The sequence below is a fragment of the Vulpes lagopus genome, chromosome 1 (genome assembly GCF_018345385.1).
Source record: "Vulpes lagopus strain Blue_001 chromosome 1, ASM1834538v1, whole genome shotgun sequence".
NCBI classification, from domain to species: Eukaryota; Metazoa; Chordata; class Mammalia; order Carnivora; family Canidae; genus Vulpes; species Vulpes lagopus.
The window spans coordinates 75625210-75639386 of record NC_054824.1 but is presented as its reverse complement, the minus strand read 5'-3'; the positions used below and the strand labels follow the sequence as shown (position 1 = coordinate 75639386).

General features: G+C 34.8%; 1 protein-coding gene across 11 annotated transcripts in view; it reads right to left on the bottom strand.

Moving 5' to 3' along the window:
• The window catches only part of LRCH3 (leucine rich repeats and calponin homology domain containing 3), a 115740-nt gene that overhangs the window by 63555 nt on the left and 38008 nt on the right, over positions 1-14177 (bottom strand). For all 11 annotated transcript variants that reach the window (XM_041746070.1, XM_041746098.1, XM_041746055.1 and 8 more), the window contains exons 2-4: positions 6326-6470; positions 4742-4868; positions 1873-1978 (exon numbers count right to left, since the gene is read on the bottom strand). In XM_041746070.1, coding sequence (XP_041602004.1) covers positions 1873-1978; positions 4742-4868; positions 6326-6470 — 378 coding nt within the window. The remainder of the gene's footprint in view (positions 1-1872; positions 1979-4741; positions 4869-6325; positions 6471-14177) is intronic.

Sequence of the window (14177 nt, the reverse complement as noted above, 5' to 3'; positions counted from 1 at the left end):
TGTTTTCATTAATTTACTTTACATTAAGTCTGTATTATTACATTAGTAAGCCTTTAAAAATCAATCACAGTAGGTGAGTCCTGTGTAGAAGGATAATCCTAGACAGAAATTTGGGGTTCTAAGGCCTGTGCCATGATTTGGTCAGTTCTGCTGGGGCCTTCATTCACATCCCTGAGGGGACAGAAAGTAGACCTAGGAGGAAATGAGGAAGGGCTCTGAAAATAAAAGGTGTAAAGTTACTGGGCAAGCGACTGAGAGGAAAGCTATGCAGGATTTTGGCTAGTGTTGACTGCAGTAAGTGTGTAAAAGTGGACTGAGGGACGCCTGGGTGGCTCAGCGGTTGGGGGCCTGCCTTTGGCTCAGGTCGTGATCCCGTGCTCTGGGACCGAGTCCCACATCTGGCTGCCTGCGAGGAGCCTGCTTCTCCCTCTGCCTATGTCTCTGCTTCTCTCTCTGTGTGTGTGTGTCTCTCATGAATAAATAAATACATCTTAAAAAAAAAAAAAGTGGACTAAAAAATCACTTATTGAGACATTCTGATATCCAAAATGTCAAAGTCACACTAGCATATGTTAGAACTTAAAATCATACTGGATCATACTGGTGTTAACATTTGGATTCCACAGTGAAGCAAAAATTTCCTTAGTTATTAATTGAGTATTTACTATATACTATAAGTCATGCTTTGTAGAAGAACCCAGAGCATCATGGTCATGAAAATACCTTCTAAAGGATACAGGTAAGGGAAAGTGGATGGGAGGATAGATGACACAGGAGTTGCCAGGAGGTGATAACTACTATAGCTGGATGATTCACTGCTCTCATTTATATATGAAATTTTCCATAATAAAATTAAATATATACTCTGATCTAATAAAATAATAGTTCTCCCCATTTTCATTTCCTTTTACAGCTTCTTTCATGAATTTGTATTTTGAAAGATTAATTATACTTAATGTGTTTAATCCTTTTTATCATTCAGATACATTTACCAGAGCCTACAGTGAATCTATGATAACCAACCTCCTAGTACTCCATTCATTATTCATTCTACACATCACTTCCAACCATTAATTAGCCTCTATCTGAACATTTCCAGGGAAAGATAAAGTAATTAAGTTCAAGTCAAGTCCATTTTTAGTCACTGCAAATTGTAGGAATGTTTTTCATTATGCTAAACTATTTCCTTATCAAAACTATGATATATTTCTCCCAAGTAGTTGCACTTACTGAAACTTCCAGGGACTCTACCTTGAGTTATTAATTAATTCTGTAAAATCTAAAAATACAATCACTGGTTAATAGTTACTGGAATTTTTCAATGAAGAATCTAACTTTTATTTTTATTTATTTATTTTTAAAGTATTTTATTTATTTATTCATGAGAGACACAGAGAGAAAGAGAGAGGCAGAGACATAGGCAGAGGGAGAAGCAGACTCCATGCAGGAAGCCCGATGTGGGACTCAATCCAGGGACTCGGGGGACGCTCAACCGCTGAGCCACCCAGGCATCCCTACAAATCTAACTTTTAAAATCCACAAGGAGGGATCCCTGGGTGGCGCAGTGGTTTGGCGCCTGCCTTTGGCCCAGGGCGCGATCCTGGCGACCCGGGATCGAATCCCACATCGGGCTCCCGGTGCATGGAGCCTGCTTCTCCCTCTGCCTGTGTCTCTGCCTCTCTCTCTCACTGTGTGCCTATCATAAAAAATAAATAAATAAATAAATAAATAAAATAAAATAAAATCCACAAGGAAATGATAACATATAGTAATTGAATCATTATATCTCAAACACTGGTTGTAACTCTTAAGCATTTTTGCCTTGTACCTAGAGATCTTTTAAACAAAAAAATTATTTCCTAGTTTTCTTACCTTCAGGCAAACGTACTAAGTGGTTTCTTCTTACATTAAGGTCTCTCAAGGCCTCCAAATTACCAATTTGGGAAGGTACTGTTTGAATTTCATTGCAGCTCACATCCTATTTAAAAAAGATACAAAGAATTGTTCTAATATTACAAACTCGCCTGCTTTAAACCACGTGTAGAATGAAGTTTGATAATACCTGTGGTCTATTTTAATTGTAAAAAAAAAAAAAAATTCTGTGTTCAAGAATAATTCCACAGTCTGTACTAGCATTTAATTCTAAGAACTTATAGGCTGCTGACTGATTTTATATATTTTTATATTGATCTACACTAATTTTATGAGTAGAACAAAAATTAATGACTTATGTGTGGACAGGAGGCCTAGTATCAGATCAAATGAAAATTCTAGTGAAAAGGTAATTTAGAAAAAAGTATAGAAACATCTATTCAAGACAATATATTTTTTTTTTTTTTAAATTTCTATTTATGATAGTCAGAGAGAGAAAGAGGCAGAGACACAGGCAGAGGGAGAAGCAGGCTCCATGCACCGGGAGCCCGACGTGGGACTCGATCCCGGGTCCCCAGGATCGCGCCCTGGGCCAAAGGCAGGCGCCAAACCGCTGCGCCACCCAGGGATCCCTCAAGACAATATTTTATTTTATGAGTGTTCTAATGAAACTAGAAGAAAAAACAATGATAAAAATTATAATGAAAAAATTAATTGAAAGGAAATTATATTTTCAAAATAACAGCTTGCTTGCTCAAGAATATAAAATAAAAATGCATTGAAGATGACTCAATTCTTTATTAAACTAAAAGTGAGGGGAAAAAATAATAAAGTACATATAACTCATAGGCCATGGAAAAGATATTGCCTTATTGGCATTGATAAAGCTGGTACCAATACATGTTTTATGTAGGCCTTTTGGTATCTTGGTCAAAGCTTGATTCCACTGATTCTGATAAGAGACTGACCACAGATTCCAAGAGCGACAAATTCAGAATTCCATAATTCTGAAACCAGCCAGAAAAATGTATAAATCTATGTGTAACAGCAGGAAGTTGTTTAGGTTAACAAAAGCTCCAAATGCCACACTAACACTTAGAACTCCTCCAGTATATGAGTAAAAAGACAATTTTAATAGACTATTATAAAAGACCACTTACCAAAAACTTCAATAAGCTTCAAACATTATTTTTAAGTTTTCCCATAATATTCTTAAAGAAAATATTATTTTTACTTTTCCTAACAATTAATGACTGAAGTAGAATCAGTAGCTACGTTCTTAGTCCAATGCTCTGAGTATCAAAGTTAAAAGGAAAAGAAGTTGAAAGGATAGGGAAAATTGAGCATGAGCCAGAAGGTAACAGTAATCTCTAATATTTCTCTCAAGAGAATATTATATATATATTATATATATATCTCAAGATATAAAATGTATATCTTGAAAGACAAAAGTTTACTCTCTCTTAAAAATGAAGGGAAATATAGGTGCCTGGCTGGCTCAGTTGAAGGACCATGTGACTCTTGAACTTGGGGTTGTTAGTTCAAGCCTCATCGGGTGTAGAGATTACTTAAATAAATAAACTTTAAAAAAAGAAGAAGGGAAATAAAAGGAAGAAGCAATAAAAATGTTGTGAGAACATGTTCTATTATGTGGGAATCAGGAGCTTTGGGATTATTAATTCTCACTCTGACACAAACTATTCGTATGACTGAGGTTATCAATTTACCTCTTTTGTAGAAAGCTAAAAGCTCCTTCTACAAGACATATCTTTCAGGTATTTATGACTTGATAAGCAGAAACAGAAAGTTTAAATGATTTGAAAACCAGAATCTGAATCACAAGTAAAATTAATATTAATTCATGGTAATAACCCAAGTTCTGAACAAATGCTATCATACAAATATTTTGGACCTTATATCCTAGATATAATTGCTTCTAAATAAATAGTGGTTTAGTATCTAGACTTCAGATTTAATATATTTGTGAATTTTTGCATGTGACCTTTTATATTCATAATCCACCTGAAAAAAAAGAAAGAGCTAATGTGTGGTCCAGTTAAATTATATTTATTTTTTGTTTATGATGTCTATCTTTGTTAATAATCCTACGTGGAACTATCCTCCCAAATCTCAATGGATAGGATATAATTGGACTTTATCATTTCAGAAATATGAAACATGGGCTCTGAAGTTAAGGTAGACTGGTTTCAAATTCTACTTCAATTATGGACCTTGGGCAAATTACTTATCTAAGTGCTACTTTCCTCAGCTGTAGTATGATGATAATTATAATACCTAATTCATAATGTTACTGTGGTGATTACAGGGGAAAAGTCTCATTCCCACGCCTAGAACATAAGTACTAAAGAGTAACAACGAGTGGTAAATGAAAGTTAAGCTTCTTAGAAAACATAAGACAGCAAAGAATAGCTTACTTTAGAGAGGGAGAGAGGTGCTAGAGATAGCATGTCAGGCAAAAAAATAAGCCTGATCTTTGCAGTGCCCATTCCCCTATAGGGGCTAACCAAAAATCAGAACACTGATGCTATTAAGATTTAACTTGAAAAATTTTAATGCATTATTAACTTATATCTCAAAAGTTTAAAAACATAGAAATCACTTAATATTGGTTAAAATTTAATTCTAATGACTTTCTCCCATTCCATGTGGGCCTATTAGACTTGTACTTTCAGTTCTTCTTAACTCTATGCTGAAGCACCTCAGTACTGATCAACCAGCAAAACTTTACTATCCATACTTGAAAAAAACCTCAAAAACGTACCTTAATAATGGTCATACCATACTATGGTATGACCATGGATATACATATATACATGTGGGACAATAAAGAAGTAAAACATTAACTTACGAGTTCTGTTAAATGTCTGAGATGTCCAATTTCTTCTGGAAGTGACACCAATTTGTTGTTACTAGCAATTAAGACTTTCAATGGTAAATTACACAAGTGCACTGGCAATGTTGACAATTGGTTCCGACTAAATATGTAAATAGAAAAAGAGAAGAGTCAGAAGCTACCACTCAAGAAAAAAATTCTATCTTTCCTATTCTATACTCAGTAAAGTGACAAACTTAAGTCTTGGAAGGAACAAAGAGGGTAAGATTTGGGTTTTAGCCTCCATTTCCTCACTTAGTAGTTTTAGGCACAGTATTATCTGCTTTTTATACAGATTCCTTATCTGTATATTGAGGATTTTAAAACTTCCTCCACCTATCCTACAGGGCCCTGTACCATAAAACTCCTTTGTAAATAATGATGTGCTACATAAATACAATATATTATTTCATTAAAGTTAATCTTATGTAAGATAAAGTGATTTTAAAAATAGGATAGATGATGATTATCCTCTCTCCTTGTCTTCCAAAGAAGAGTTATAAACGTAAAAGTAGTTGTAATCTACTTCCCTCATCTTACATACTTTAAAATCAAATGTACATAAATGAACCAAATATAGTTCTGTGGAAAATAAGTGACAGGTTGTGATTTTAAATATATCACATCAGCTGGAGTATAGGTATGAAATCTTTTATTCATACAAAACATGCAAAATTAGAACTAAAAGCACACATCTATCATTAGGAAAAAAATAAGTTAAAATTTTACTTATATAGATTTAACTTTTTAATCTCTAGTGTCAATTGGCCCCCTTTTCAAGATCTTTTGCTGATTTGACTAATATAGATCATGAGCCTTTAAGATTTTTTAAATCTGTAATAATTCTATTCCTAGACATTTACCTTAAGAGAAAAATAACATTTATATATAAGAGTCTCTGCCGGTATTAATTTTTATCATGGCAGAAAACAGGATTAAACTAAATATGTGAGAGGGAAAATGAGTTTTAGAAGCGTATAAACTGTACAATAAAATGTTTACTATAAAAATATTTCCAAAGAGTATTTCATGCCAAGGGGAAAAACTTAAAAATCTGACTGAAAGCCTGGAGAAAAGGAAAATATCACCATAAATTAAAACATATACAACATTTGATGAATTTTCTTTATACTTTTCTACATTTGCTCATTTTCTCCAATGAACATTTTTAACTTTTATAATAAAAAGAAAACCAAACCAAAACTAAAAAGTAGTTCTCCAAGATATGAAAAAATAGAAAGGAATTAAACAAATGCATTTACACATTCAGAACTTAGTATACAAAAATACAAAATCACAAGAATGAAAGTACTTTCAGATCTGTCCTCATTTGATAAGCTTATTTAAAAATGTAATTGGAGAATCATAGCTATAAGACTACTGCAAGCCTATCAGGCTAATGACACTTACAGTCTGTTAATTATTGCAAAGCTAAAAACAAAGGGAGAAACTAGAAGGATATAGGAAATATTTTTAATTCAGCCTAAGAACATGTATAAGATACTGCAGATATGAACAGAGAATGTAAATTAAAAAAAAAAAAAAAAGGAACATCCTTACCTAATATTTAAGAATGTTAGAGCTTGTAGGTTTAGAATTGCCTCTGGTATATACCGAATACAATTTTGGTATAAATTGAGATTCTCAAGAGAAACGAAATGACATGCTTCTATGGGAATTTCTGAGAGACGATTTCGTGACAGATCTGAAAGAAAAAATGAATTAAGTTTAAGGTCAATCCTTAGAACTTATTTTGAAATGTTAGGTAAATAAGCAGGTTTCATGATTGTTTAAATTCCCAAGAGTTCCCATTGTGAAGAATGGTCCAGAGTAAACATTCAAATATTTATTAATCAACTGAAAAAACCATTTTAACATATACCTCTCCATCTTCTTGCTGGGGAATACTAATTCTTTTTGAGTATCTACATATACCTAAAAAATAAAACCAGTATTTTTTGCAAGTAACACAAATTCTAAGGCATATCGGTCTACGATTACACCAAAGATCATAATCAAATATCCTAGGACACAAATGGATCTCTAAAATCCACCTTCCCAAAAGCACAGACAACATTCTGAGGGTCTTTTAAAACTTTTATTTTTTTAAAGATTTTATTTATTCATTCATGAGACACACACACACACACACAGACAAGACAGAGAGAGAGAGAGAGAGAGAGAGAGAGGCAGAGGGGGAAGCAGGCTCCTCACAGGGAGCCTGATGTGGGACTCGATCCTCGGACCCCGGGATCACGCCCTGAGCCAAAGGCAGACACTCAACCACTGAGCCACCCAGGGGTCCCCATTCTGAGTTTTTTTTTTTTAAAAAGCAAAACCAAACTAAAAAAACAAAAAACAAAAAACCCTGCCCCTTCCTTTTTAAAAGCTTTTTTATTTATTCATTTGAGAGAGAAAGAGCAAGTGAGAGCATGAGCAAGGAAGAGGGTCAGTGAGAGAGGGAGAAGCAGACTCCCTGCTGAGCTGGGTGTCTGACACAGGGCTTGATCCCAGGACCTCAGGATCATGACCTGAGCTGAAAGCAGATGCTTAACCAACTAACTCACCCAGGCACCCTGCTATACTGCCCCTTTCTTTACTGTTAAAGATTATCAGCGTCACGTCAAAAGGATTCAGGAAAGATTTTTGCTTCCACTGGCCAAAGATGAGGCAATCTGAACTTCAAAGAAAGATAATAATTGCAAAGGACTCAAATCCATCACATACTTTGAATTATACTAGTGTATAATGACATCTCCTCCTCCCTTCCCCAAGATAGAGAACCAATTCATTACCTTGTAAACTAATAAAGGGGAAAACATTTAACTTGCCTTCCCTATATGAACTGTATCACTGAGTAATCAAACAGATGAAAATAAGCATCTCTGTTTAAGTATTCTAGCTATAAATGAAAAATGATGTTAGCATTTTGCAACCTTCAAGGAATTAATGGATCTAGAACTGAGTCTAAATGGCTATCTTAAAGTAAGACAATCAGAAATTGTATGCCTCCCTCACAGTCTTGCCAGCGGGACAGACCTGCATCTAATCAAGCTTTTGCAAACTTTCAGGAAAGGCAGAAGACAAAGGAATGTGCTGAAATAGTCATTCCATCATTATCCACTTAGATCATTAAATATACTGGGAGATTCATTTGCTTACCACTGTTTTCTCTCCTGCCCTACTTAAAGTCTCTGTTGGCAATTATTTGGTGAGAATCCTTTAATGGAAAACTTTTCCTGTATTACTGCATATCCACAACTATCTTGCTTTCACCATAACATTTGAATAATAGTTGGCTAGGTACAGGCCCAGTTCCTTTCTTAGGAACCTATAGATGTTATTTTAGCTTCCAGTGTCACACTGAGTAGTCCGGCACATATCTGATGATTTTTCCTTTGTAAACAGCTTGGTTTTTTTTTGTGTCTCCCCACCATCCTTAAACTCTGGTCTACAACTCTGTGGCTCTGTTAGTCTTTCTTTTTATTTTTTTTTTTAACAGTTTATTCATTCATGAGAGACACACACAGAGAGAGGCAGAGGGAGAAGCAGAGTCCACGCAGGGAGCCCGATGCGGGACTCGATCCCCGGTCCCCAGGATCATGCCCCAGGCCAAAGGCAGCGCTAAACCGCCGAGCCATGGGGGCTGCCCTGTTAGTCTTTCTTTAAACCAGAGAAATGCTCCCCTATTACATCTTTAGTTGTTCTACCTTCTTCATTTGGGGCCTATCTATCTATCTATCTTGCTGCTTCTCCTTCCATGTATCTATATAGGTGGCTATATATATGGAAGGAGAAAGATTTATATATATCCACCCCTCCCCAACTCTACTGCTCTTGGTATATTCTTTTACTTAACATTCCATACCAGGAATTTAAGTCTCAACACTAATCACCCTTTCCACAAATTAATACATAAAAAAGCTCTCCCTTTTTTATACAGTATGATTAGAGTGCCTCTTTGTTTCTCTTGAAAATCTAAGATAATTTATTTTGTTTTGCCTGTTGTTAATTCTGTCATCTATCTCTTCCAGTTTCTATTTTTGTCCTATTTCACTGAAGTCACTTGTTCTAGATGCAATCCTTGTTCATCTTGTCTCTGGCTACTGGAGTTCCTTTAAGCGAATTATTTTCCTTTGTCCGTTCATGGCTTTCCTCATCCTTAGGAGCTCATTCTTCAAGCTACTAAAGTCTCTGAAAGGCAGTTATCAAAATAGCACAAGTAATCTCTAAAATGCACTGAAAGTAAGCTTCCACTTAGGGGAACAGTTCTTTTTGAAACTCAAAAATTTTTATAATTGCCCCAAAGGCTTTTGCCTCTTATTTCATTTGGATCACAGTATATTCCCCAAACTCACATATTACCTCGAGGCCCCTTGAGCTTGCAATCCTCAGAGTTGTTTCACTATGAAGTGGTAGTTAGTAACTGAAGTTGGGAAACAGATCACCATCTTGCCAAAATGCCTCTCCATATTGTATTTATTAGGAAAAAGTTAAAGCCCTGGTTAACAGAGATCATCAAGTACTTAAGACTAAAAATTTCCTATAGAATCACACTATAAACCGTTTCCTTCATACTAAATGCAACAAGAGTTATTTTTATCAATTCCTGTTTAAATTATACTGGTATAACTTTTAAAGTTGAAGAAATGAGGTGTGCCTGGCTGGCTCAGTTGGAGCATGTGACTCTTGATCTCAGGGTCTTGAGTCTGAGCTCACACTGGTTGTAGAGAACACTTAAATAAATATACTTTAAAACTAAAGTTGAAGAAATGAAAGAAATTCGCTGCAAACTGCTACTTATTTAAATTTAAACTTAACCCTCCGAAAGGTCAGCTTCACGTTACAAATTAAATTTAAGCAGGGGGGGCAGCCCCAGTGGCTCAGTGGTTTAGCGCCACCTTCGGCCTGGGGTGTGATCCTGGAGACCTGGGATCGTGTCCCACGTCAGCCTCCCTGCATGGAGCCTGCTTCTCCCTCTGCCTGTGTCTCTGCCTCTCTCTGTGTGTGTCTCTCATGAATAAATAAAATGAAATCTTAAAAAAAAATTAAGCAGGGATTATTTAAAGTCAGTTTGCTTAAAATTTTTATTATAGACTAAATTACTTAAAATCCAGGTGGACCTCGGTGGCTCAGCCCATTAAGCGTTAAGAGTCTGCCTTTGGCTGGGGTCGTGATCTCCAGGTCCTGGGACAGAGCCATGTCATGCTCTCTGCTCAATGGAGAGTCTGCTGAGTCTGCTTCTGATTCTCCTCTGCTCATATGCACGTACTCTCTCTCTCAAATCAATCATCAATCAATCTTTAAATTACTTAAAATCCAGAAAAATGAAATAACTTCCATTTTTTTTTCTTCTTCCATTTTTTAATACCCATATTAAGCACAGAAAAAGAAACAGCAAGATATACACTAGGCTGAGATGCATTTCAATAAATGGGTATTCTTTAATTTTTTAATATTTAGCAAATTTAAGGCATAATCTATTTTTGAAACCAGAGTTTTGGATAAGGATTCCTAAGTTCTTCTACTTAAATTGTATTTTTATTTCAATTTGGGAAAACAAGTAGCTTCTTCCTTATGTTAACTGAGTAATACTTTTACATGCTATAAATTCATGAAAGAATCATTTAGGTCATTGATCATATTATGGAAACTATTGCAAAGTACTAATGGTTTATAAAAAATATTTTTTGCCATATTTCCTCAAGGAAGAAATAATTTTATAGTTAAAGAAATGTGATTTAAAAAAGCCTTTAGGGGTGCTTGGGTGGCTCACTTGGTTAAGGTTTTGACTCTTAGTTTCAGCTCAGGTCATGATCTTATGGGTTGTGAGATCACTCAGTGGGAGTCTGCTCGAAGATTCTCTCCCTCTGCCCTTACCCCAACTTGTGCACTCTCTCTCTCTGTCATTAATTAATTAATTAATTAATTAATTTGAAAAAGCCTTTAAGAAATAACCTTCAGTTTAAAAAAAAATGTGAGTGTGTATTATTCTTAAAATTCTTTTTCTGGTTATAAAAGCAATGATTCTAACTTCGTAAGTGTAAAGGACTACATAAAACCTATATGCGTTCAAATAAAGAAAATATTGCCAGCATCCTAGAAGCTCCAATGTACCACTTGCTGATCATAACCTCTTCCCTCTCCAAAAGAGAACTCAATCTACTGATTTTAGTGATAAATATTTTCTTGGTAGCTTTAACACTTTAGAATTTTTAGCATTAGTTTCCTATTGTTGCTGTAACAAATTACCACAAATTTGGTGACTTAATACAATTTCATTAATTTACATTTCTGGAGCTTAGAAATCAGCAATAAGTCTTACTGGGCTAAAATCAAGATGTGTTGGCAAGACTACATTCCTTCTGGAGCTTTTAGGGGAGAATCTGTTTCTTCCTCTTTTATAGCTTCTAGAGACGATCAACATTTCTTGGCCTTGCCCCATTCCTCCAGCTTCCACTCAGCATTGTGAGGTGGAGGCCTGATGCTGGCTGCCCTCTCTGGTTCTGCTTTTGCCTCCTAGCACTTTTAAAAATCCTGTGACATGTTAAGGATCCTGTCCACCTCACCTTGCTCCCCAGCTAAACCAGGATAACCTTCCTATTTGAATGCTAGCTGATTAGCACCTTAATTCCCCTTTGCCATGTAACCTAACATATTCATAGGTTAGGATGTAAATATTTTGGGGGGGCCATAGTTCTGCCTGCCACATCTAAGAACTTCTAAAAGTAGGAGCATACTGTATGTATATTCTTTTGTGACTTTCATTCAACATTTGAAATTTGATAAGGGATAGAAGCAGAAAAATGAACACCTTAACCCAGAAGGCTAATCTACAGCCTGCAGTTTTGATAAGGGTCAAAAATGAGCTGGTTCCTTCATTCTTAGAGGGTCTCATGACTGCCTGTATATCTTAGCCAACAGTTTAATATCAAGCTGAATGATAAGCATCAAAGAAATCTTGCAAAAGTAGTTCCAGCTTCATGCAGCAAAAGTGTAGCTTTTTTCTGCCCATGAGCCCTGTGTCCCTATGCTATAATTAATGCACCTTTTTGTACCAAAAATGTCTCAAGAATTCTTTCTTTGACTGCTTATGGCCCCACATCAAAATTCACTTATGTAAGTTGTATCCTGGAGTAGTTCATTCATTTTCACTTCCTTCATAGTTTTCTTCTATATGTGCATGCCACAATTTATTTACTTAGTCTACAACTGATAAACATTTCAATTATACATGGATCTAGATAAATATCCAGGAGTGAAAATACTGTATAATAAGATATTTAGATTTTCAACTTCACAAAAGAATGACAAAAAAGTTTTCCAAAGTGGTTGTACCAATTTACACAGCAGTGTTAATAGTGTTCTTGTGGTTTCACTTCCTTGTCAATACTGGTTATTATGAGATGTCTTAACATGTTTCTGTTTTAAAGATATTCACAGTGGCATTTCACTGTGATTGAAATTTTTCATTTCCTTTATTATTAATGAGGTACTATGGCTTTCCATGTGTTTATTGGCCATAGACTTCCTTTCTTATAAAGTCTTTTGGTTTGTTGGAGATCTTTATAAATTCTGAATATGAATCTGGTGTCAATTACATGTGTTGCAAATATCTTCCCCCACTCGTGTGGTTTTAAGTTTCACAGTCTTTGTGGTATTTTTGATGACAGTCTTTAATACAGTAAAATGTTTTATTAATCTTTTCCTTTATTGTTAGTGGTTTTCACAGCTTTAAAAGAAAACCTTCCCTACTCCAAGTTTATAAAGATATATTCTTCTAAAAGTTTCGTAGTTTGACCATCACATTTACTCTACCAGGAATTGATTTTCTAGTATGATGTGAAGTAGGAGGCCAATTTCAATTTTTCCTACAGGAATACCCATTTATTCCAGTGATTGTTATTAAAAAGATCATCTTCCCTCCTATTTGCCAATAACACCTTCCTGCATGTATCAGGTGTCTATATGTGTATAGGTCTCTGCTTGAAGGCTCTCTAATCCACTACACTACTTGTCCATCTTTATGTCAACATTACTCACTCTTAATTACTATACCTTTATAATAATTCTTGACATCTAGCAGAGTGATGTATTCTTAAACTGCTAAGGTATTCCTACCGCTTGGTTCTTCATGTGCTTCTTGGCTTTCTAGGTCCTCTGCATCTCCTTGTAAATTTTAGAATGGGCTTGTTCAATTTCATGAAAACACTCGCTGGAGATTGCACCAAATCAAACATCTATTTAAGAAGAATAACACTTTTACAATATTGAATCTTTCAATCCATGAACATCTCCATTAATTCATAAAAGCAGCCTTTAATTTGTCTATTAATAAAGTTGTTATATTCCTCAGAAGGGTTTTACATATTGTTTACCTGCTTTGTCCCCAGGTTCTTATTATTTTATAAATGACATATATTTTTAAAGTTTTACTTTCTAACCACTAGTTACTAACAGAAATAAAAGTGATTTTTATATATTGATTTTGTATCTGGTTTTTTTGGTGAACATTTTTTTCGTTGATGTAATTCATCTTGTACAATCTTAGATAGTTCTAGATCCATAATTACATGGCTATATGAATATTTAAAACTTTTTCCCCTCCTTTATGATCCTTATTTACTTATTTACTGAATTATCTTACAATGTTGGCTAGGATCTTCAGTATAAAATTGAATAAAAGTGGTAATAGGTATTTTGTCTTGTTCATAATTTCAAAGGTTTTCTGTAGATATTCCTTATCAGATTAATGAAATTCCTTTCTATTCCTATTTTACTAAGAATTTTTATCAGTAATAGATGTTGAATTTTCATCAATCTTTTTCTTCATCTATTGAGATGATCATAGGATTTTTATCTTTTTTCTATTAATAAGGAATTAGCTTTACTCCTTTATTCCACTGCTCTTTTTTTTATTCCATTGTTCATTCCATTAGCATAGAACTGATTTCTGTCCTTCTCATGAAACCTTTATTTTATTACTGTGATATTATTTTTTTTTAAGATTTTGTTTATTTATTCATGAGAGACAGAGAGGCAGAGACATAGGCAGAGGGAGAAGCAGGCTCCCTATTGGGAGCCCAATGTGGGACTCAATCCCAGTACCCCGCGATCATGACCTGAGCCAAAGGCAGACACCCAATCATTGAGCATCCAGGCACCCCTAATACTGTGAAATTAAATTGACTTTCTAACATTAAATTTTGCATTCCTGAGATAAACTCAATTTAGTCATGGTGCTTTATCCTTTACATTAGCTGGACTGAATCAGTTCATTAATATTCGGTTCAAGATTTTTTCGTTGATTTCTAATAACTTCATTATAGTAAAAGAATATGCTTTATGTTATTTCAATCCTTTGGTATTTGTCTGCATTTTCTTTATGGACCGCATATGGTCCATTATTAAA